Below are 23919 nucleotides of genomic sequence, written 5' to 3'. Positions count from 1 at the left end.
TTTGCAGAGTGCCGCCTCCCAGAGTGTCCCCTCAGGGTTGCCGCCCTTGGCCTGAGCCCGCCCATTTCCCCTCACGGTTCCCGCCCTTTCCCCGCCCCTTTTCCCCTCACGGTTCCCGCTCTTTCCCTGCCCCCTTTCCCCTCACGGTTCCTGCCCTTTCCCTGCCCCCTTTCTTCTCACGGTTCGGCCTTCGGGAACGGGGGAGGAGGAGGAGGAGGGAGGGAAGAAGAGGCCAAGCGGTCGCAGCACAAAAGGAGAGGGAGAATCTCGTGGCCCAGGCGCTCCCTGAAAGTGCCACAGCCCCGGGAGCATCGGCCCCCATTTTGCAAGTGCCCGGGCAGGGGGAGCGCGGCCCAAATATCCCGGGGGGTGCCTGGGTCTGGGGTTGTTTGGGGGAATGTTTGCAGCTTGCAGGGCTCCAAAGCCGAGCCGCAGATGGCCCTCGGGGGGACATCGGGGCTCCCCGGGAGGTGTTTTTGGGTGTCCTGGGGTCTGCAGAGGCTGCTCCCAGTGTGAGCCTAGTTCATTCCCCCGTGTGCTCCCAGTTTCCTCGGCACTCTCAGTATGAGCCCAGTCACTCCTAATACGAGCCTGGTCACTCGCAGTATGAGCCCAGTCACTCCCAGTATGACCCTGGTCATTCCCAGTATGAGCCCAGTCCCTCCCAATATCAGCCCATTCACTCTAAGTCATTCCCACTGATGCAAGTTGCTACGAGGAAGATCCCAATTCATCCCAGTTCCTCCCATGTCGCCTTCATTTCTGAGATTTTCTAAGGCTTCTGATGTTTGCATTCATGCAGCAAACTTTGTCACAAACTTTGTGAAAATAACTTAATATTTCACATTCTTTTATAGAAGAAGAAAAATTTGAGAGATTGTTACTTTGTCCAGTGTCGTTGGAGTGGTGGCACTTTCACCCTCCAATCCACTGTCACTTTTAAAAAACTATAAATGTTAGAGTCAGAAAATAAACTACCCTTTTCTTCACCTTGAGAGTAGCAGTGTGTGCGCTCATATTTTTTTGTGTCCTATAGCGTCACTCCCACTTTCATCCAGTGTGTTCCCAGTTCTCCAGTTACCCCTGGCATAATCATTGTCACATGCAGTATGTTTCCAGTATAATCCTATTTACTTCCAATCTCTCCCAGTATGGTCCCAGCTGCCTCCAGCATGGTTCCAGTTGCTTCCTAGATCAGCCCAGTCAGTCCCAGTATGATGCCATTTGCTCCCAGCGTGTTCCCAGTCAGACCCAGTATGGGGGAGGATGTGCAGGGTATGTTCCCAGTCACTCTCAGTTACTCCCAGTATTAGTCCAGTCAATCCCAGTATGATCCAAATATGGCCTCAGTGTACTCCCCGTTACTGCCAGAATAAACCAGTTTTGCTCCACATGGTCCCAGTTGCTCTCTTTCACGCTCACTTTCTTCCAGTCACTCCCAGTATCTCCCAGTGCACCCCAGTTCCCTCCAGCATCTTTGCAGTTCCTTCCAGTATGATCCCACTTGCTCCCAACCACTCCCAGTCAGCCTCAGTGTAGTGGCACTCAGTGCCAGTAGGATCCCAGTCACCTCCAGAATGATCCCAGTTCATCCAAATAGAAGTCCAGCAGCTTCCAACCACCCCCCTCATGCACCCAGTCACTCCCAGTTCCTCCTAGCATGATCCCAGTTGCTCACAGCTGCACCCAGTTATCCTCAGCACCATCCCAATCACTCCCAGTATATGCAAATTGCCCATAACATGGTGCCAATTGCCCCCAGCAGGCTCCTACTCACTCCCAGTATGATCCCAGTATGCTCCCAGTCTGATGTCAGTACAAACCCAGTAGATCCCCAGTCACTCCCAGTACGATCCCAGTATGATGGCGGTACAAAGCCAGTACAGCCCCAGTCACTCCCAGTACAATCCCGTATGATGTGAGTACAAAGCCAGTACAGCCCCAGTCAGTCCCAGTACGATCCCAGTGCAGCCCAGTCCCTGGCAGTGCTGCCACTGCTGGGATCCCCCAGGCCTGTGTGCGTTCCCCCCTGGCGGATGTGCCGAGAGGAGCCCCAAGGGCTGGCAGGGGCCAGGCAGGGTCCCCAGCAAGGCCCAGTTTGGATGTGCAGCCCCCAGTTTGCCCAGTTTGCCTCTCCTTTGGCCCGGGCCGGGTTCCCCCCGCCCGCAGCGGCTGGGAGCAGCCGAGAGCCCCGCGCTGCCCATGCCGACCTGGCCCGGCTCCATCGCCGCTGCTGCCGCGGGCTGCGATGGCTGCGGGAAGGGGGCACCGAGGGTGTGGCTGCTGCTGGGGGAGGAGGAGGAGGAGGGAGGGAAGGGTAGGGACGGAGGGGGAAGAGGAGGCGGGGTTAGGGGCAGGAGAAAAGGGAGGAGGGATGGAAGGGGCGGGATGGAGGTGGAGAGAGAGCAGTGATGGAAGGAGGAGAAGGAGGTGGGGTTAGGGGGGAGGAGGAGGAGGAGGAGGAGGAGAAGGGATGGAAGGGGAGGGATGGAAGAGGAGGGATGGAAGATGAGAAGGCGGTGGGGATAACAGAGAGGAGCGGGAGGGGGGATGGAAGAGGAGGAACAAAGGCGGATCAAGGCTGAGCTGGAGACGCCGCACGGCCGAGCCCTGCCTGAATTCACAGCCCCCACCTGTGGGATCATCGCCCTCCCCATAGCGCAGGTCAGCGGGGAGGGGGAGCGCGGCCCGGATATCCCGGGGGGTCCCTGGGTTGGGTTTTTGGGGGGATGTTTGGAGAATGAAAAAGTCCAAGGCTGAGAGGAAAAGGCCCCTCGGGGGGACATCGGGGGGTGGCGGTGGCGGCTGCCGGCAGAGGCAGCCTGGAGGAGCAGAGCCCTGTGTCCCCCAGGAGGCCAAAGTGGGGAGCCCAGAGAGGGGGGAGCGCCGCCATTGGCGGGAGCCTCAAGAGCCTGGAGAGGGGCAGGGGGGACTCCTTGGAGCCGCTGCAGCGCAGAGCAGAGAATGAGGGGAGAAGGGAGCCCGGGAGCCCAAACAGCCCCGGCATCCCGAAATGGGGAGAACGAAGAGCGGGCAGTTCGTCCCCGGGCATGCCCTGGGGAGATCTCGTTGCCCTTGCCTGTGGCACGGAGGCAAATCCCATCCTGTCCTTGTCCTTCCTCCCCCAGAGCAGGAGCTGAGCATGGAGAGCAGGAAGGACAAATGCCCGCGGCAGAACCTGGTGGAAGAGGCTGTTTTGAGCGGCTCCACAGCGCAGGAAGCCAACGGGGAGGAAAAGCCCCGGATATGCCGCGCGAGGAGGGGCTGCAAACGCAGATGGCGGGGATGCGAGGGGGAAAGAGCCAGCCTGGGCCGGGAAGGCGGCCGGAGATGGAGCCAGAGCTCGGAGCTGGTGCTCCATGAGCAGCTTCATGATGGGGAGAAGCCCCACACGTGCGTGGAGTGTGGGAAGAGCTTCAGGTGGAATTCCAACCTAATCCTGCACCAGAGGACCCACACTGGGGAGAAGCCCTATGAGTGTGAGGAGTGTGGGAAGAGCTTCAGCCGGAGTTCCAGCCTGATCAGGCACCAGAGAACTCACAACAGGGAAAAGCCCTATGAGTGTGGGGTGTGTGGGAAGAGCTTCAGGTGGAGCTCCAGCCTGACCCTGCACCAGAGGACCCACACGGGGGAGAAGCCCTATGAGTGTGGGGAGTGTGGGAAGAGTTTCAGTGACAGCTCCAGCCTGATCAAGCACCAGAGGATCCACACTGGCGAACGGCCCTACGAGTGTGGGGAGTGTGGGAAGAGATTCAGCTGCAGCTCTTACCTGATCAGGCACCAGATGATCCACACTAGGGAATGGCCCTACAAATGTGGGGACTGTGGCAAGGGTTTCATTCAGAGGTCCCACCTGATCAGCCACCAGAGGATCCACACTGGGGAACGGCCCTACGAGTGTGGGGAGTGTGGGAAGAGGTTCAGCTGCAAGTCTGACCTGACCAAGCACCAGAGGATCCACACTGGGAAACGGCCCTACGTCTGTGGGGAGTGTGGACAGAGCTTCAGGTGGAGGTCTGACCTGATCAGCCACAAGAGGATTCACACTGGGGAACGGCCCTACGAGTGTGGGGAGTGCGGACAGAACTTCAGAGAGAGCTCCAGCCTCATTAAGCACCAGAGGATCCACACTGGGGAGAGGCCCCATGAATGTGGGGAGTGTGGGAAGAGCTTCCGCTTGAGCTCCAGCCTGATCAGGCACCAGAGGATCCATACTGGGGAAAGGGCTTTCAATTGTTCGGTGTGTGGGAAGGGCTTCAGCCAGAGCTCCCACCTCATCACGCACCAGAGGACCCACACTGGGGAGAAGCCCTACAAGTGTTCCAAGTGTGGGAAGGGGTTTCAAACCAGCTCCCATCTCCTCCGGCACTATCCGATTCATATGGAGGAGAGGCCCTTTCACTGCCCTGAGTGTGGGAAGGGATTCAGGCACAACTCCACCCTCATCACCCACCAGCGCATCCACACAGGGGAGAGGCCCTACGAGTGTGATAAATGCAGGAAGAGGTTTCTGAACAGCTCCAGTCTCCTCCTGCACCAGCGGATTCACACAGAGGAGAGGCCCTTCCGCTGCCCCGACTGCGGGAAGGCGTTCCAGCGCAACTGCAACCTCGTCAAGCACCGTCGCATCCACACCAGGGAGAGGCCCTACGAGTGTCCCCAGTGTGGGAAGAGCTTCTCCAGCAGCTCTCACTTGACCCAACACCAACGAAGGCACCGGTAAGGGAAGCCCTGCGAGTGCCCCGAGTGTGGGAAGAGCTTCGTGCGCTGCTGCAGCTCACAGATGGGGATTGTGTGGGGCTGCATGTGTGGGATGTATTTGATAGCAAATAAAACTCTCAGACTTACTGATTTCTTTTCCATTCATGTTCAGTCTGTTGCAGTTCTGTTTGCAGAGTGCCGCCTCCCAGAGTGTCCCCTCAGGGTTGCCGCCCTTGGCCTGAGCCCGCCCATTTCCCCTCACGGTTCCCGCCCTTTCCCTGCCCCTTTCCCCTCACGGTTCCCGCCCTTTCCTTGCCCCTTTCCCCTCACGGTTCCTGCCCTTTCCCTGCCCTTTCCTCGCCCCCTTTCCCCTCACGGTTCCCGCCCTTTCCCTGCCCTTTCCTTGCCCCTTTCCCCTCACGGTTCCTGCCCTTTCCCTGCCCTTTCCCTGCCCCTTTCCCCTCACGGTTCTGTCCTTTCCTCGCCCCCTTTCCCCTCACGGTTCCCGCCCTTTCCTTGCCCCTTTCCCCTCACGGTTCCTGCCCTTTCCCTGCCCTTTCCTCGCCCCCTTTCCCCTCACGGTTCCCGCCCTTTCCCTGCCCTTTCCTTGCCCCTTTCCCCTCACGGTTCCTGCCCTTTCCCTGCCCTTTCCCTGCCCCCTTTCCCTTCACGGTTCGGCATTTGGGAACGGGGGAGGAGGAGCAGGAGGGAGGGAGGAAGAGGCCGAGCGGCCGTAGCACAAGAGAAGAGGGAGACTCTCGTGGCTTGGGTGCTCTCTGGAGGCGCCGCAGCCCCGGAAGCATCGCCCCCCCATTTTGCAGGTGCCCGGGCAGGGGGAGCGCGGCCCAAATATCCTGGGGGGTGCCTGGGTCTGGGGTTGCTTGGGGGGGATGTTTGCAGCTGGCAGGGCTCCAAAGCCGAGCCGCAGATGGCCCTTGGGGGGATATCGAGGGTCTCAAAGCCGGCAATGGCTACTCCCAGTATGAGCCAAGTTGCTCCCTCTGTGTGCTTCCAGTATGGGCCTGTGCACTCCCAGTATAATCCTGGTCCCTTCCCCTGCCTCCCTGCATGATCCCAGTCACTTCCAGACGAGGTCAGTGACCTCCCACTCCTTCCCTATGATGGTGCAATTTTCTCCCAGCATGGTCCCAGTTGCACTCACTTTCATCCAGTGTGTTCCCAGTTGTCCCTAGCATAGTCCTAGGCTCTCCCAGTACGATTCCAGTCGCACTCAGAAGGGCCCCCGTCATTCCCACTTGCCCCCAGAGTGTTCCAGTTCCCCCAACACATTCCCCGTCGCTCCCAGTCTGCTCCCTGTCCCACACCCATTGGGTCTGAGACCCTCCCAGCAGTCTCCAATCACACCCAGCATGCAGCCAGTCACTCCCAGTTCCTCCCAGTTGCTCCTAGCATGTTCCCAGTTGCTCACAGCTACTCCCAGTCATCCTCAGCACCATCCCAGTCAATCCCAATATATCCCATTTTTCTATAACATGGTCTCAATTGCCCCCCGCAGGCTCCTACTCACTCCCAGTATGATCCCAGTCTGATGTCAGTACAAACCCAGTAGATCCCCAGTCACTCCCAGTACGATCCCGTATGATGTGAGTACAAAGCCAGTACAGCCCCAGTCAGTCCCAGTACGATCCCAGTGCAGCCCAGTCCCTGGCAGTGCTGCCACTGCTGGGATCCCCCAGGCCTGTGTGCGTTCCCCCCTGGCGGATATGCCGAGAGGAGCCCCAAGGGCTGGCAGGGGCCAGGCAGGGTCCCCAGCAAGGCCCAGTTTGGATGTGCAGCCCCCAGTTTGCCCAGTTTGCCTCTCCTTTGGCCCGGGCCGGGTTCCCCCCGCCCGCAGCGGCTGGGAGCAGCCGAGAGCCCCGCGCTACCCATGCCGACCTGGCCCGGCTCCATCGCCGCTGCTGCCGCGGGCTGCGAGGGCTGCGGGAACGGGGCACCGAGGGTGTGGCTGCTGCTGGGGGAGGAGGAGGAGGGAGGGAAGGGCAGGGATGGAGGGGGAAGAGGAGGCGGGGTTAAGGGGGGAGGAGGAGGAAAGGGAGGAGGGATGGAAGGGGCGGGATGGAGGCGGAGAGAGAGCAGCGAGGGAAGGAGGAGAAGGAGGTGGGGTTAGGGAGGAGGAGGAGGAGAAGGGATGGAAAGGTGTCGGATCGGCGGAAGAAATGCGGCACACAATATGCCTGATCAGCAAGTCTCAAACTTTATTGATAGTTCACACATATTTATATTGGTGTTAATGAAGCTTATACATATTGCAAAGCTGAGCTCATTATTGATTAATTACTTATCGGTCAACCACGCCTACTTCTATATTCTTATGGTTATTTTGTTACTACTTCTACATTTGTGTGGTTATTCTGCTGAAACTATCCTCATATTTTTGGCAAAAGATCCTCTCCTCTTTTCTGTTCTTGCAGCAAGGTCGCATCAGTGGACACTGACTGCTGACTCCTAGACTTGCTTTCTTCTATCTTAATCAGCGGTATCATGTCTACGTGACCTTTCTCAGCTAGCCAACTGTCCACAAAGCTCTCCACACTGAGGAGAGCTGCTGCTCCGAGGCACCGAGGGTGTGGGTGCTGCTGGGGGAGGAGGAGGAGAGAGGGAAGGGCAGGGATGGAGGGGGAGGAGGGGGCGGAGTTAAGGGGGGAGGAGAAGGAAAAGGAGGAGGGATGGAAGAGGATGGATGAAGGCAGAGAGAGAGCAGCGATGGAAGGAGGAGAAGGAGGTGGGGTTAGGGAGGAGGAGGAGCAGAAGGGATGGTAAGGGAGGGATGAAGAGGAGAAGGACATGGGGATAAGACAGAGGAGGAGGGGGGATGGAAGCGGAGGAGCGGGAGGAAGAGGAAGAGGAGGGAGAAAGGCGGATCAAGGCTGAGCTGAAGGCGCCGCACAGCCGAGCCTGCCTGAATTCGCAGCCCCCACCTCTGGGATCATCGCCCCCCCCATGGCTCCGGTGAGCGGGGAGGGGGAGCGCTGCCCGGATATCCCGGGGGGTCCCTGGGTTGGGTTTTTGGGGGGATGTTTGGAGAATGAAGAAGTCCAAGGCTGAGAGGAAAAGGCCCCTCGGGGGGACATCGGGGGGTGGCGGTGGCGGCTGCCGGCAGAGGCAGCCTGGAGGAGCAGAGCCCTGTGTCCCCCAGGAGGCCAAAGTGGGGAGCCCAGAGAGGGGGGAGCGCCGCCATTGGCGGGAGCCTCAAGAGCCTGGAGAGGGGCAGGGGGGACTCCTTGGAGCCGCTGCAGCCCAGAGCAGAGAATGAGGGGAGAAGGGAGCCCGGGAGCCCAAACAGCCCCAGCATCCTGAAATGGGGAGGGCCAAGAGAGGGGAGCTTTTGGGATTGCTGGGACTGCCAGCAGCCTGGGCAGGGTGGGCACCCAGGAGAAGGGGGACCCCCAATCCAAGCGTGACCGCAGCAGCTGGGACAGGGGGGAACCCCTGAACACCAGAGGGGAGGGACCAGGGACGGGGAACTCCTGGGAGGCTTTTTCAGGGCTGAATCTTGGTGTTTGGGAGGGTTTCTGGAGCCCAGATGGCTGGTGACTTGTAGAGATGGACTTGGGCAGAGGGATGTTCAAACTCAACGTGCTCATCCCTTGTTTTCCCCAAACCAGGATTTCCCATTGCCAACCTCTGGGAGGCTCTGAGGAAGAGGAAGATGCCCCAGGGACACTGAGGCAGGTGAGGAGGAAGTCAGTGCCCCTTTCCCCTCTGTGCTGCTCCATCTCCCAGCCCAGCACGGCCCCCAGCTGCAGCACAGCCCTGGGGAGATCTCGTTGCCCTTGACTGTGGCACGGAGGCAAATCCCATGCTGTCCTTGTCCTTCCTTGCCCAGAGCAGGAGCTGAGCATGGAGAGCAGGGAGGACAAATGCCCACAGCAGAACCTGGTTGCAGAGGCCGTTTTGAGCGGCTCCACGGCGCAGGAAGTCAACGGGGAGGAAAAGCCCCGGAGATGCCACACAAGGAGGGGCTGCAAACGCAGATGGCGGGGATGTGAGGGGGAAAGAGGCAGCCTGGGCCAGGAAGGCGGCCGGAGATGGAGCCAGAGCTCGGAGCTGGTGCTCCATGAGCAGCTTCATGATGGGGAGAAGCCCCACACGTGCTTGGAGTGTGGGAAGAGCCTCAGGTGGAACTCCAAGCTGATCAGGCACCAGAGGATCCACACTGGGGCAAAGCCCTACGATTGTGGGGGGTGTGGGAAGAGCTTCAGGCAGAGTTCCCACCTGACCCATCATCAAAAGGTCCACACTGGGGAGAGGCCCTACCAGTGTGATAAATGCAGGAAGAGGTTTCAGACCAGCTCCAGTCTCCTCCTGCACTATCAGATTCACAGAGAGGAGAGGCCCTTCCAATGCCCCGACTGCGGGAAGAGATTCAAGCACAACTCCCACCTCATCACCCACCGGCGCATCCACACTGGGGAGAGGCCCTACAAGTGTCCCCAGTGTGGGAAGAGCTTCTCCAGCAGCTCTCTCTTGACCCAACACAAACGGAGGCACCGGTAAGGGAAGCCCTGTGAGTGCCCCGAGTGCGGGAAGAGCTTCGTGCGCTGCTGCAGCTCCATCCCCCACTGGAGGAGGCACTTTGGGCACTGCCCTGGTCACTCACATTCCCTGTGATCCATGTTGGGAACACACCTGGCTGCTTGTCCTTTTTGGTTTGGCATTAAGTTTTTTTCTGATTCATCTTCATCCCTTAAAAACAGCCAAAACAGTGTTAAAAGAAAGAAATTGATCAAAGATGTCTAAAGTCCCACAATTTCAGAGTTTTTTAAAGGGAAATTGATGGTTTGGGGAAAATATTCTGGAGGATTCGTGTGGTCTGGGGGGGGATTATGCGCAGTGTTCTCCATCTCTTTGCACTCCAAAAGCCAAGAGGGTCACCTCAAAACAACTGAATCCCACTGAAAACAACTGAATTTTAATTCATACAGGCTCAATCCCACTTCATAATGGCTTGTTGCCACCTCAAAAAAACTCAGTCCCATGCCAGACTCACTTGATTCCACAGCCGCCATGGTGAGATGGGGTTGGAAGGAGACTGGGAGAATTGGGATCCAAATTTGGTACGGTGGCGTGGGGATTGTGTGAGGCTGGGTGGGTGGGATGTATTTGATATCAAATAAAACTTTCAGAGTTAGTGATTTCTGTCCCATTCATTTTCAGTCCATTGCAGTTCCGTTTGCAGAGTGCCACCTTCTCAGCTGATTGTGTTTGTGTCCTCCTTTCTCTCCTGCCTCTCTTTGCCTGCTCTGTTTCTCTCTCAGTGTCTCCCTTGAGCCAGGGCAGCTGCCACCAAAGACCCTGCCCTGATTTAATTCCCAGTGCAGGAGCTACAACAACCTTGGATGAAGTTCTGAAGGCTGGCAGTGAAATGTCACTGTAAGATCTTGATCCACTTGGCTTTTGGCCCCATTTAAGAGCTTTGCCTTCAAGGGCAGGAACATCTTTTCCTGGCTGGGAACTGGAATTCCAGGTCCTTGGAGTGTGTGACATGTGGGACCATACAGACTGGGGTCATGTGGACTGGGATTGTATGGGCTGGGACTGTACAGACAGGGATCACGTGGACTGGCATTTCATAGGCTGGGACCATGGGGATTAGAAGCCGAGACTGGGATCATACAAATTGGACCATATGGACCGGGATGGCTGCACCGGATCAATGTGAACCGAGGGGGTCCCGCCCTGCCCAGGGGTCCCTCCCCATCCTGCCCGGGGGCACAGCCAAAGCTCCCCGGAATGAACGCAGAGGTCCAGGAGGGATCCCAGTGCCAATCCCATTTCCAGTCCCATTTCTGATCCTGGTGCTGGTCCCAGAGTAATCCTGGCACTGATGGCGGTCCCAGTGCCACCCTCGGTCTCTGTCTCAGTCCCAGAGCACTCCTGGTGCTGATTCCAGTCCTAGCGTTGATCTCAATCCCAGAGCGGTGCCGGTCCCAGTCCCAGTCTTGGTACCGTAGCAGTGCCAGTCCCAGTCTCAGTCCCAGTCTTGGTCCCAGAGCGGTGCCATTCTCGGTGCCGGTGCTGGTGCTGGTTTCAGTGCTGGTCTCAGTCTTGGTCCCAGAGCGGTTCTGGACCCAGTGCTGCTACTGGTGCTGGTCTTGGTCCTGGAGTGCTCCCAGTGCCAATCTCAGTCTCAGTCCCAGTCCCAGAGTGCTGCCACTCTCGGTGCTGGTTCCGGTGACGGTCTCAGTCTCAGTCCTGGAGGGCTCCCGGTCTCGGTCCTGGTCCCGGTCCCAGAGCAGTCCCGGTGCGGGTGCCGGGTTCCAGTCTCGGTCCTGATCCCAGTCCTGGAGCGCTGCCGGTGCCAGTCCCAGTTCCAAAGCGCTCCTGGTGCTGGTCCCAGTGTCAGGCTTGGTCCCAGTCTTGGTCCCAGTGCCAGTTCTGGTGCAGGTTCTGGTCTGGGTCTCAGTCCTAGTCCCGGTGCCGGTCCTGTAGCGCTGCCAATCCCAGTTCCAGTGTCAGTCTTGCTGCTGGTGCTGGTTCTGCTGCTGGGTTTGGTCTTGGTCCCAGAGAATTTAGGTCCATTTGGGTGATTTTAGGCCAAACTGGGCAGGTTTAGGGTGGATTTCAGATCCCTTGCAGTGATTTCAAGCCTTTTAGGGTGGATCTTAGGCCCCTTTGCGGATTTTAGGCCAAATCTGTTGGGTTTGAGGGTGGATTTTAGATCCCTTTGAATGATTTATGCCCATTTGGGTGGGGTTTGGGCCTGTTTGAGTGATTTTAGGATAAACTGGGCAGTTTTAGAGTGGATTTTAGATGCCTTTGGCTGATTTTAGGCCCATATGGGTGGATTTTAGTCCTCTTTGGGTAATTTTACCTTGTAACGGTGATTTTAGTTCCCTTTGTGTTATAGATGGCTAATGAGATAATTGGCTCTCACAATTATGGGATGGATACTGTGTGAATATTAAGAGAAGCTTTATTGATGTGTGATTATGTTATTGCAGTCTGTTGTTTAGATGTCCTCTGTTCTCCCCACAATCCCTTTCCCCCCATTGTTACCATCAGACAGCCTGAGCCATCCAGGACAGGTGGAAAGAAGGCGAGAACAAAAACTGGTTCCTAGGGGAGGGGGCGTGGCATGACAGCACCTGACCCTCCAATCAAGCTGCAGGAAAGCAGACTCCACCAATAAACAGCAAAGAAGAGTTGACTGACAGACTGTGGGCAGGGCCAGGGTTGGCTGATGCAATCCCGGGGTATCAAAGGCGAAGCGTCCATCTTGAGGACGAGCCAGGCACGTGGCAGGCAGCCATGAGGGGAGCTCCCAGGCCTGTTCTTCCTTATTTAGTCCTTTTCTTGTCATTTTTGTTAAGGTTGAATAAACCTTTTAAAATTTTGAAAGTCAGCAGTCGTTTCTCGCAGTAACCAAGGGTTCCTTTCCTGGAGTTTGGTGCACAGGAGAAACACCAACAATATATTCTCAAGAAGTCAAAATGACACAAAATTTTCCTGGCAAAGTACAGAAAATCAAGAAACTTTGGAAAAAGATTTAATAAAAAACATCCAATTCAACATAAAACACCATAGCAGTAACTTCATTAACTCAGCCTGTTGCACCTGGAAATGTTTAATCACTTCAGTTGTTGAGGTATCAAAAAATGTTCCATATCAAGAGCATTAGAAGGAGAAGACAGAGAGACAGGAAGACAGAAGCTCTATAAAAAGAAACGCACATGGCTACCAACTGCTGGGGTTCCAGCGTGGGTGAGACACAAACCCCAGCCACGGAGCCCTTGTGACACATCAAGGCCCCTCTGGAGCAAAGAAACCATTGCTGACAGTCCAGAAACTCATGGAACCAAGGGGCCCTTGTGACAACGCAGATCCAAGGACACCATGGTGGCACTATGGAACCTCATGGGAGCAAAGAGACCATTGTGACACTCTGGTGCCTCACGGAATCAGGGGGACCATTGTGAAACTCAGGCCCCCTCTGGAACCAAGGGCCAAGGATGAAGCTGTGGGGCCCGTGGAACCAAGGAGCCGTTGTGACACAGCGGGGCCACAGGGAGCCGAGGGGCCATGGGGACATTGCAAGGGCTCAGGGAAGCCAAGGAGCCGTTGTGACACTGCAGAAGAAAGGAGAACACTGTGACACTGCAGGGACTCCTGGAATCAAGGAGACCATTGGGACACTGTGGGGCCTCATGGAACCAATGGCACAGGGAGCAGGTGTGGCTGGTTTGGCCTCCCGGGGGCTGCTGGACAGGTCTGGCTGACCTTGGCATGTGGAAGGCTGCTCCTCATCTGCCCCTGAAGCACTGGGGCTCTGGGCTCTCTTTCCTATGGGAGAGAACTGTCCTGATCCTCCTCCAGGGCCCTATGGCCAAAACTGAGATTCCTTCTCCAAATTCCCTTACATGCAAAGATTGTTCCCAGATGAAATCTGCCAGGCGGGAGAGATCTGGCTCCCTTGCCTACCTGGGGGCACCTCTCATCTGCCTTTGAAACCCTGGGACCATGTGCTTTTATTTCTTGTGGGAAAAAACCCTCCATCTGAACCAGGCACTCATGGCCAAAACTGGGCAACTGCCTCTGGAATTCCTTATATCCAAGGATAGCTCCCAGACAAAAGCTGCCAGCACTGACAAGTCTGGCTGGCCTTGGCTTCCTGAGGGCTGGCCCTCATCTGCCTCTGAAACACTGGGGCTGGGTGCTTTCCTTCCTATGGAAAAGAACCGTCCTTCTTATCCATGCAGAAACGGCTGAAATTGGGGTTCCACCTCCCAAATTCCTGATATCCAAGGGTTGCTTTCAGACAAAAGCTGCCAGGACAGAGAGGTCTGGCTGGCCTAGGCCTTTGATGGCTGCCTTTCATCTGCCCCTGAGACACCACCGGTGTTCTGTGCTTTCCTTCCTATGGAAAAGAACCATCCTTCTCCTCCAGTGTCCATGTCTGAAATTGGGATTCCACCTCTGAAATTCTGAATATCCAAGGGTTGTTCCCAGGCAAAATCTGCCAGTACCGTCAAGGCTGGCCAGCCTGGGCCTCTGGTGGCTGCGCCTGCAACAGTGGGGCTGGGTTCTTTCCTTCCCATGGAGATCCCTGGGACACTGTGGGGACCTCATGGAACCAAGGGGATCATTGTGGCCCCACTGGAGCCCGTGGAGCCAAGGGGATCATTGTGGCACCACTGGAGCCCATGGAACCAAGGGGATCATTGTGGCCCCACTGGAGCCCATGCAACCAAGGGGATCATTGTGGCCCCACTGGAGCCCATGGAACCAAGGGGATCATTGTGGCCCCACTGGAGCCAAGGGAACCAAGGGGATCATTGTGGCACCACTGGAGCCCAGGGAGCCAAGGGGCCATGGTGACACAGAGGGGCTCCATGGACCCAGAGACCATTGTGGCTCTGTGGGGCTCCATGGAACCATGGAGACCAGTCCAATCTTCAGGGCCTCGTGTCACCAAGGGGGCATTATGACACCTCAGGGCCTCATGGAAGCTGGGGACCATTGGGACACTGTAGGGCCCCATGGAACCCAGGGAACATGGAACAGGTCTGGCTGGCTTGGCCTCCCAGGGGCCACCTGACAGCTCTGGCTGATCTTGGGATGTCAAGGGCTGCCTCTCATCAGCTCCTGGAGCACTGGGGTGTGGAGAGCTTTGTGGACAGTTGGATAGCTGAGAAAGGTCACGTCAACATAATACCATTGGTTAAGTTAGAAGGAGACAGGTCTAGGATTCAGCAGTCAGTGTCCAACCACTGACAAGGACATTGTGCCGTTGGTGCAACAACAGGATAGAGGAGAGGAACTTTTGCCAAAAATATGAGCATAGTCTCAGCAGAATAACCAGAAGAATGTAGAAGTAGGCGTAGGTGGCCGATAAGTAACTAACCAATAATGAGCTCAGATTTGCCACATGTATAACCCTTATTAACACCAATATAAATATGTTTGAACTATCAATAAAGTTTGAGACTTGCTGATCACTCATATTGAGTGCCGCATTTCTTCCACGGATTTCCCACACTGGGGCTCTGTGCTTTCCTTCCTATGGAAAAGAGCTGTCTGAATTTTCAGATGCCCATTGCCAAAACGGGTACTCTCCCTAAAATAATTTCCTCTATGCAAGGGCATCTTGCAAAACAAAACCTGCCAGCTCTATCTGGCCTTGGCCTCTGGTGGTCACCTCTCATCTGTCTCTGAAACACCGGGGCTCTGTTCCTTCATTCCTATGGAAAAGAACCAGCCTTCTTGTCCAGGGACCATGGCCAAAATTAGAATTTGGCCTCCCAAATTCTTTATATCCAAGGATTGCTCCCAGACAAAAGTAGCCAGGACAGACAGGTCAGGCTGGGCCTGTCCTCTGATGATTTTCGTAGACTCTGAGCTGAATGTTTTCATTTGGAAACACCTTGGAGAGGGCCCAGAGACGTCCCAAAGAGGGGTTTAGAGGCCTTGGGCACATGAGCACTGTATAGGGACAAAGGAGCTCTGTGCTCAGTGGCTTGGAGACTGAGGACAGTGGAGCAGAGCCATGAGAATGTTTAAAGAGCGATTTCAGGGATGGTGGATCCTTTTGACATAGTGGAAAACAGCCAGAGAGAGAAAGAATTAACGCCAAGGGCAGCTGGGGAGGCCCAGAGTGGCTCCAGGAGAAAGGAATTTCCCTGTCAGGGCAGGGCTGTGGTGCAGCACGTCCCCAGCAGGAGCCTGGAGCAGCCCCAGGCTTTGTGTGGGCGGGCAGGGGCAGGCAGGAGGCAGAGCTGTCAGCAAAGGAAGGGCCCAGCCAGGTGGGGCAGCCAGGGGATGCCGAGAGCCTGCAGGGACAGAGGCCAGGGCAGGGACACCGTGGGACAGCCTGGGCTGCACAGGGCACAGGGATGGGCAGCAGCTGCAAGACAGCCCTGACAGAGCCAACGTGGGCAGCACTTTGGCCATGGCTGCTGGCCCTGGACCTGAGCCAGGAGGGGACAAGTGACCCTTGCAGGCCTGGGGCCTCATTGCCTCCTTGTCCCTGCTCAGCAGCCTGGCAGGGGCTGCCCCACGCTCCTGCCCTTGGCATTGCCCATCCCCACATGCCAGTGCCCATCCCGGGAAGAGCCCTGAGCAAGGAGGGAGGGACAGGATCTGCCTGGCCAGGCCCTGGGGCTCAGGCCTTGGCCCTTTGCAATCCTGAAACAAATCCAGGTTTGCTCAGCACCAGAGACACCTTTGCCTTGTTTGTCCCCAGCTGCCATCAGAGCCTCCAGTGTTCTGCTCTCTCTGGAACCCGGGGACACTTTCTCAGTGCTGTCCCTCACAGGGATTTCCTTAAAGTACAAGAAACTTCAGTATTTCAATCTCACTTGGAGCTCTTGAAAAGTCTTTAAGCCCACTCTGAGGGACTGGGTGGGATGCAAAGAGCAGCAGAGGCCCAGAGGGTGATTAAAGTCCTTGTGCTGTGTCTGTGCTGCTGAGCTGGGCCAGGCTCCTGGCCCAGAGGCAGCTCCTGGCAAGGAGAGACAGCTCTGGCCAGGAGCAGCTCCTGTGCACAGCCCAGCAGGGCTGGGGCACTGCCAGGGCCCCTCAGGGACACGAGCAGGGCACAGACAGAGCTCCCAGGGGCTCAGCACTGGCCGGGGCTGTGGCATGTCCCCGCGGGGGCTGTGTCACAGCAGCACCTCTGGGGCTGTGTCCCAGAGCCACAGAGCAGCTGGGATGGCAGCAAGGCGCTGTGGGACAGCACAGAGTGGGCTGTGTGACGGCACTGAGGGGGTTGTGACATCACAGAGCGAGCTGTGACATCACAGAAGGCGGCTCTGGGACATCACAATTAGGGTTGTGACAGAGAGTCACGGAGCAGCTGTGTGATGTCACAGAGAAGGCTGTGACATCACAGGGTGACTGTGACATTACAAATCTGCTGTGGGACATCACATAGTAGCTGAATGACATCATATGGAGGTTGTGTGACATAACAGAGTGGTTGTGTGACATCACAGGCGCTGTGTGACATCACAGGCGCTGTGTGACATCACGGGGGCTGTGTGACATCACAGGTGGCTGTGTTAATAAAGCCTCTTATCTGGCTTTATTATCAAGCAGTGCAAGGTATTCCATGGGATTCACTACACTGTGTGACATCAGAGGGGCCGTGTGACATCACAGGGGTAGTGTGATTTCATGGGGGCAGTGTGACATCACAGAGATGGCTGTGTGACATCAGAGGGGCTGTGTGACATCACAGGGGCTATGTGACATCACAGGGGCTGTGTGACATCACGGGGGGGGGGTGTGTGACATCACAGGTGTCACTGTGACATCACAGGGTTTGTGTGACATCAGAGGGGCCATGTGACATCACCGAGGCAGTGTGACATCACAGAGATGGCTGTATGACATCACAGGGGCTGTGTGACATTATGGGGGCAGTGTGACAACACAGGTGGCTGTGTGACATTATGCGGGCTGTGTGACATCACCAGGCTTTGTGACATCACGGGGGCTGTGTGACATGTAAAATCATTCCTGGAATATGTAAAGTAGTTTATGGGTATGCATGAGGGTCTATGAATATGCAACAGGCTGATATAAGGTGAAAGGAATTTCAGGGGAATCACCGAAGGTAACAGGGTGCCCACGTTTTCCAGTGGCCCCAGTAAGGTGTCAGTCATCCCTGTATGATCCCCCAGTCATGCCCAGTATATCCCAATTGCCCCCAGCAGGCATCCAGTCCTTCCCAGTTCCTCCAGTTTGCTTGCAGCATCATCCCAGTTTCCCTCAGCTGCTCCCAGTAGCCCAAAGTGTGATCCCAGTCGCTCCCTTTCAACCCCAATATGATCCCAGTAAGCTCCAGCTTTGATCCCAGTCACACACCAGCCTTCCCAGTGTGGTCCCAGTATAATCCCAGTTTCTTCCAGTCTCTCCCAGTATGGTCCCAGCTGCCTCCAGCGTGGTTCCAGTTGCTTCCTAGATCAGCCCAGTCAGTCCCAGTATGATGCCATTTGCTGCCAGCGTGCTCCCAGTTGCTCCCAGTCAGGCCCAGTCTGGGGGATGATGTGCAGGGTGTGCTCCCAGTCCCTCTCAGATCCTCCCAGTATTAGTCCACTCCCTCCCAGTATGATCCAAATATGGCCCCAGTGTGCTCCCAGTTACTGCCAGAATAAACCAGTTTTGCTCCACATGGTTCCAGTCACTCTCTTTCACCCACACTTTTGTTCCAGTCACTCCCTGTATCTCCCAGTGTACCCCAGCTCCCTTCAGCATGTTGCCAGGCACTCCCAGTATTCTCCAGTATGATCCAATTTCCTCCCAGCCACTGCCAGTCAGCCTCAGTGTAGTGGCACTCACTGCCAGTATGATCCCGGTGACCTCCAGAATGGTCCCAGTTCATCCCAGGATAAGTCCAGCAGTTTCCAATCACCCGCAGTGTGCACCCAGTTCCTCCCAGTTGCTCCTAGCATGATCCCAGTTGCGCACAGCTACTCCCGGGCATGCTTAGCACCATCCCAGTCACGGCCAGTATATCCCATTTGCCGCTAAAATGGTCTCAATTGCCCCCCTCAGGCTCCTGCACACTCCTAGTATGATCCCAGTATGATGTCAGTACAAACCCAGTACAGTCCCAGTCACTCCCAGTATGATCCCAGTATGATGTCAGTACAAAGCCAGTACAGCCCCAGTCACTCCCAGTACGATCCCAGTGCAGCCCAGTCCCTGGCAGTGCTGTCACTGCTGGGATCCCCCAGGCCTGTGTGCGCTCCCCCCTGGCGGATGTGCCGAGAGGAGCCCCAAGGGCTGGCAGGGGCCAGGCAGGGTCCCCAGCAAGGCCCAGTTTGGATGTGCAGCCCCCAGTTTGCCCAGTTTGCCTCTCCTTTGGCCCGGGCCGGGTTCCCCCCGCCCGCAGCGGCTGGGAGCAGCCGAGAGCCCCGCGCTGCCCATGCCGACCTGGCCCGGCTCCATCGCCGCTGCTGCCGCGGGCTTCGAGGGCTGCGGGAACGGGGCACCGAGGGTGTGGCTGCTGCTGGGGGAGGAGGAGGAGGGAGGGAAGGGCAGGGATGGAGGGGGAGGAGGAGGCGGGGTAAGGGGGGAAAAGGAGGAGAAGGAATGGAAGGGGCGGGATGGAGGAGGAGAAGGAGGTGGGGATAAGACAGGGGAAGGAGGAGGAGGGGGGATGGAAGAGGAGGAGCGGGAGGAGAAAGAGCAGTGAAGGAGGCGGGGTTAGAGGGCAGGAGGAGAAGGAGGTGGAGATAAGACAGAGGAGGAGCGGGAGGAAGAGGAGGGACAAGGGCAGATCAAGGCTGAGCTGCGGGAGCCACGCGGTCTCAAGCCCTGCCTGAATTCGCAGCCCCCACCTGTGGGATCATCGCCCCCCCATGGCGCAGGTGAGCGGGGAGGGGGAGCCCGGCCCGGATATCCCCGGGGGTCCCTGGGTTGGGTTTTTTGGGGGATGTTTGGAGAATGAAGAAGTCCAAGGCTGAGAGGAAAAGGCCCCTCGGGGGGACATCGGGGGGTGGCGGTGGCGGCTGCCGGCAGAGGCAGCCTGGAGGAGCAGAGCCCTGTGTCCCCGAGGAGGCCAAAGTGGGGAGCCCAGAGAGGGGGGAGCGCCGCCATTGGCGGGAGCCTCAAGAGCCTGGAGAGGGGCAGGGGGGACTCCTTGGAGCCGCTGCAGCCCAGAGCAGAGAATGAGGGGAGAAGGGAGCCCGGGAGCCCAAACAGCCCCGGCATCCCGAAATGGGGAGGGCCAAGAGGGGGGAGCTTTTGGGATTGCTGGGACTGCCAGCAGCCTGGGCAGGGGGGGCACCCAGGAGAAGGGGGGACCCCCAATCCAAGCGTGACCGCAGCAGCTGGGACAGGGGGGAACCCCTGAACACCAGAGGGGAGGGACCAGGGACGGGGAACTCCTGGGAGGCTTTTTCCGGGCTGAATCTTGGTGTTTGGGAGGTTTTTCTGGAGCCCGGATGGCCGGACTAGAGATGTACCTGGGCAGAGAGACCTTCAAATTCAACGTGTGTTGGGGTAGATGAAACAGGAAAGCCTTATAAATATTGTCTGGCCTTTCATTCCAATCTTGCTTATAGTTACTATATTCTCAAAAGCTTTTGAGAATATAGGAACTCTAAGCAAGATTGGAATGAAAGCAAGCTTTTAGATACCTTAGATACTGAACAAATGGAAAACAATGGTGTGGCCCGACTGAAGGTAATCCCCTTCTTATGAAACAATTCCCTCTGTTTGCAGACAGGTCCAAGGGTCAGAGCAGACCCTACTAGCTCAGCAGAAGCGCTCCAAAGAGTAGATTTTAGGGTTCAAAATGTAACACAGTATTGTGATAAATGAGTTCACTGGATTTAAGGATCATACTTTTTTTTTATTATTATTATTTTGCAAGCAAGGACAAGCAAAGTTAAGCGCTGGGCGGCCGGGAGTCTCCGCTCCTCTAGGCTCGCGCCGTTCCTATCCCCAAAGTTCACCTTTTATTGCCTTCTTCTCCCGGGTCCAGGGATGACGTGGTCTGTCTTTTGCGCTTGCTTGTTCAGTTGCTAGGGGGTCTTTTTCTGCCTTCTGGTGGTTGTGGGATGAAGGCTCCAAGTCTTCCTCTTTAACCGCTGACTGAACTTTTCCTTATAAGGCGTACCTTTACAGTGGAATTTTCAGAACACTATACGATTCCTGCAAGCTTAAGCAATTCTTGTGAGTTTAGGAATTGTTGTTACAGCCTTCCTCTGTGACCTCTGGGTGAACTTTTCCTTACAAGGTATATCTTTACCAAGGAATTCCCAAAGCACTATACGATTCCTGCAAGCCAAGCAACCATATGTGGCTGCACATTTAAGAATCAAGCGGTTTTAGCTATTTAGTTAATGCTTTTACATTGTATAATTATTTAGCTATTGATTTAATTAATGAACAAATATATTGCTACTTATTACAGTATGGTGATGTAATGATTTTTATAGTCTGTATGTAATTGTTATAGGATTTGTATCTTGTACTGGATTGGTTAATGAAAAATAGAATATTTACACAGAAGAAGAATTATTGTATTGTAACAGGAACCTTACTCTCTTACGCTCTTCCCCTCTTACTCTCTCACCCTCTCATCCTCTCTCCCCCTCTCTTCTCTCAGGCCTGCTCCAAGCTGTGGCTGGCAGCTCCAAGCAGGGCCCTGCACCCAGGCCCTTTGCAATAAACCGCAAGTTCCATGACCTGGCTCCAGAGATCTCTTGTCTCCGTCCATCCCGACCGTGCTACCCCCGACGCTCCTACAAACGTGCTCATCCCTTGTTTTCCCCAAACCAGGATTTCCCATTGCCAACCCCTGGGAGGCTGCGAGGAAGAGGGAGACGCCCCGGGACACTGAGGCAGGTGAGGAGGAAGTCAGTGCCCCTTTCCCCTCTGTGCTGCTCCATCTCCCAGCCCAGCACAGCCCCTGGCTTCAGCACAGCCCTGGGGGGATCTCGATGCCCTTGCCTGTAGCACGGAGGCAAATCCCATGCTGTCCTTGTCCTTCCTCGCCCAGAGCAGGAGCTGAGCATGGAGAGCAGGGAGGACAAATGCCCGTGGCAGAACCTGGTGGCAGAGGCCGTTTTGAGCGGCTCCACGGCGCAGGAAGCCAACGGGGAGGAAAAGCCCCGGAGATGCTGCACGAGGAGGGGCTGCAAACGCAGATGGCGGGGATGTGAGGGGGAAAGAGGCAGCCTGGGCTGGGAAGGCGGCCGGAGATGGAGCCAGAGCTCGGAGCTGGTGCTCCATGAGCAGCTTCATGATGGGGAGAAGCCCCACACGTGCGTGGAGTGTGGGAAGAGCTTCAGGTGGAGCTCCAGCCTGATCGTGCACCAGAGGACCCACACTGGGGAGAGACCCTATGAGTGTGGGGAGTGCGGGAAGAGGTTTCAGACCAGCTCCAGTCTCCTCCAGCACTATCAGAGTCACACAGAGGAGAGGCCCTTCCAATGCCCCGACTGCGGGAAGAGATTCAAGCACAACTGCAACCTCGTCAGGCACCAGCGCATCCACACTGGGGAGAGGCCCTATGAGTGTGATAAATGCAGGAAGAGGTTTCAGTCCAGCTCCAATCTCCTCCTGCACTATCGGATTCACACAGAGGAGAGGCCCTTCCGCTGCCCTGACTGCGGGAAGGGATTCAAGTACAACTCCCACCTCATCACCCACCAGCGCATCCACACTGGGGAGAGGCCCTACGAGTGTCCCCAGTGTGGGAAGAGCTTCTCACAGAGCTCTAACTTGACCAAACATCAACGGAGGCACCGGTAAGGGAAGCCCTGTGAGTGCCCCGAGTGCGGGAAGAGCTTCGTGCGCTGCTCCAGCTCCATCCCCCACTGGAGGAGGCACTTTGGGCACAGCCCTGGTCACTCACATTCCCTGTGATCCATGTTGGAGACACACCTGGCTGCTTCTACTTTTGGTTTGGCCTGAATTTTTTCTCTTCTCCATCTCTCTCTACTCCAAAAGTCCGGAGGGATGGAACAGTCACCTCAAAACCACTCAAATTCCACTGAAAATAACTGAATTTTAACCCAAAAAGGCTCAATTCCACCTCAGATTGCTTGTTCCTTCCTCAAAAAACTCAATCCCAGGCCAAACTCACTCCATTCCACAGCTGTCAAGTTGAGATGGAGTTGGAAGGAGATTGGGAGAAGTGGGATCTCAATATGGAGCAGTGGGATGGGGATTGTGTGTGCCTGGGTGTGTGGGATGTATTTGATAGCAAATAAAACTTTCAGAGTTACTGATTTCTGTCCCGTTCATTTTCAGTCAGTTCTGTTTGCAGAGTGCCACCTTCTCAGCTGATTCAATTCCTATAAAAATCCCATTTTTTAAATCATCTAACCCAAACAATCCAAAAACCAATATCAAAATAAAACCACCTGCACACAATTAATGTTTTAAAAATAATTTTAATTTTTCAAGAGTACTTAAGGATGTTATTAAAGTTTAATTGTTTGGTTGAAATGTCTGAGAAATTGTAGTGGTGTTTGGTGTTGTGTTTAGTATATTTGTAATATGAATTGTTTAACTAAGATGTGTTAGATTGCATGGTAGTTTCTTTAGATATTTTTTATCTAAAGTACATTAGTCATTGAGTTAAAATTTTCAAAAGGTATTTCTTGATATATAATTTGTTTATTTATATGCATTAGTAATATTATAGTAATAGTTATTGTTGGTTTGAGTTGAATCATTGTTGGTGTATTGTAAAAGAAGAGTTGAGATTTTTTCTATTTTATTTTTACTATAATTTATTTAATTTCAATTATTACTTCTTTGTTTATAATTTTATTGCAATTTGTTGAGGGGATAGGAAGGAAGCTCAAGGGCAGGAACATTTTTTCCTGGCTGGGAACTGGAATTCCAGATCCTGGGAGTGTGTGCAGGACCCCACAGACTGGGATCAAATATGGGCTGAGATCAAATATGGGCTGGGATCACCTGGACTGGGATCACATGGATGGGGATCACGTGGATCAGAACCCTCCAGACCAGGATAGCCTGAAGTGGGATCAAATATGGACTGGGACTGTATGGACTGGGATCCCAGGGACTGGGACCATATGGATCAGGACCACACAGACTGGGATCAAATATGGGCTGGGACTGTTTTTTAAAGTAAATTATATATATATTTTTAATATATATATTTTATATATATATCTATTTAAATATATATATAAATTATATATATATTTTGTTATATAGTTTTTATTTCTGTCGTTAATTAAGCTTGTGAAAAGGCTGCTTGTGTTAAACTGCCTGCTTGGATGGGATAACATCCAATGCACCCAGGATGAGGACACCTGTACAGATCTGCCAACTATCAGCACTCCCCGTCTGAAGGCAGAGTGCAACAAGGCCCAAAACCTGGAGGTGATAAAGAGAATGGACTAAAAGCACAACCAAGGAATCTGCATGCTCTAAAAAGGCAGATCCAAGGAAGAGCCATGCTAAACAGTTCTTGGAAGATGTAAACTAGTTTGGGGGAAAGTTTGCTGTGCATGAGGGTCTGTGAATATGCCCCAGGCTGATGTAAGGGGAAAGGTATTTCAGGGGATCCCTGAAGGTAACAGGGTGCTCCTGGCTGAGTGCCAAGATGCACCCGGCCGTAATAACCTTTGCTCCATGGTCCTGGTCTCCCATTAAACTTTTATTAAAGTCCTTTATTAAACTGTTTACATTTTCACAGGAGAGTGAACGTGTTTTTCACAGGCAGCTTCACAGAAACTGGAACACGTGGGGGTTCCCAGG

At 55.1% G+C, this 23919-nt stretch overlaps 2 protein-coding genes and 1 pseudogene across 2 annotated transcripts in view; 2 read left to right on the top strand and 1 right to left on the bottom strand.

The window, feature by feature from the left end:
* Positions 1 to 23919, bottom strand: part of LOC139603915 (zinc finger protein 239-like) — a 169557-nt gene that overhangs the window by 34624 nt on the left and 111014 nt on the right. The window lies entirely within an intron of this gene.
* Positions 2490 to 4847, top strand: LOC139603871 (zinc finger protein 420-like). Its single transcript, XM_071454875.1, has 2 exons — positions 2490 to 2664; positions 3134 to 4847. The coding sequence occupies exons 1-2, from the start codon at positions 2551 to 2553 to the stop codon at positions 4721 to 4723; spliced, it is 1704 nt and encodes a 567-aa protein (XP_071310976.1). The 5' UTR covers positions 2490 to 2550; the 3' UTR covers positions 4724 to 4847.
* Positions 7485 to 22409, top strand: LOC139603944 (zinc finger protein 345-like; annotated as a pseudogene).

This window comes from Agelaius tricolor, unplaced genomic scaffold (assembly GCF_023055355.1).
Source record: "Agelaius tricolor isolate 1412-34295 unplaced genomic scaffold, bAgeTri1.0.p SCAF_42, whole genome shotgun sequence".
Taxonomy (NCBI): Eukaryota; Metazoa; Chordata; class Aves; order Passeriformes; family Icteridae; genus Agelaius; species Agelaius tricolor.
The sequence above is the reverse complement of the archived record's forward strand: the minus strand, read 5'-3'. Positions and strand labels throughout refer to the sequence as shown.

What these genes read in the sequence shown, in the direction of transcription:
- LOC139603871 (XM_071454875.1), top strand. Translation starts at nt 2,551, where the DNA reads ATGGAAGAGGAGGAACAAAGGCGGATCAAGGCTGAGCTGGAGACGCCG. An exon ending in TCGCCCTCCCCATAGCGCAG is followed by an intron (nt 2,665 to 3,133) that starts GTCAGCGGGGAG and finishes CCCCCAGAGCAG; the next exon opens with GAGCTGAGCATGGAGAGCAG.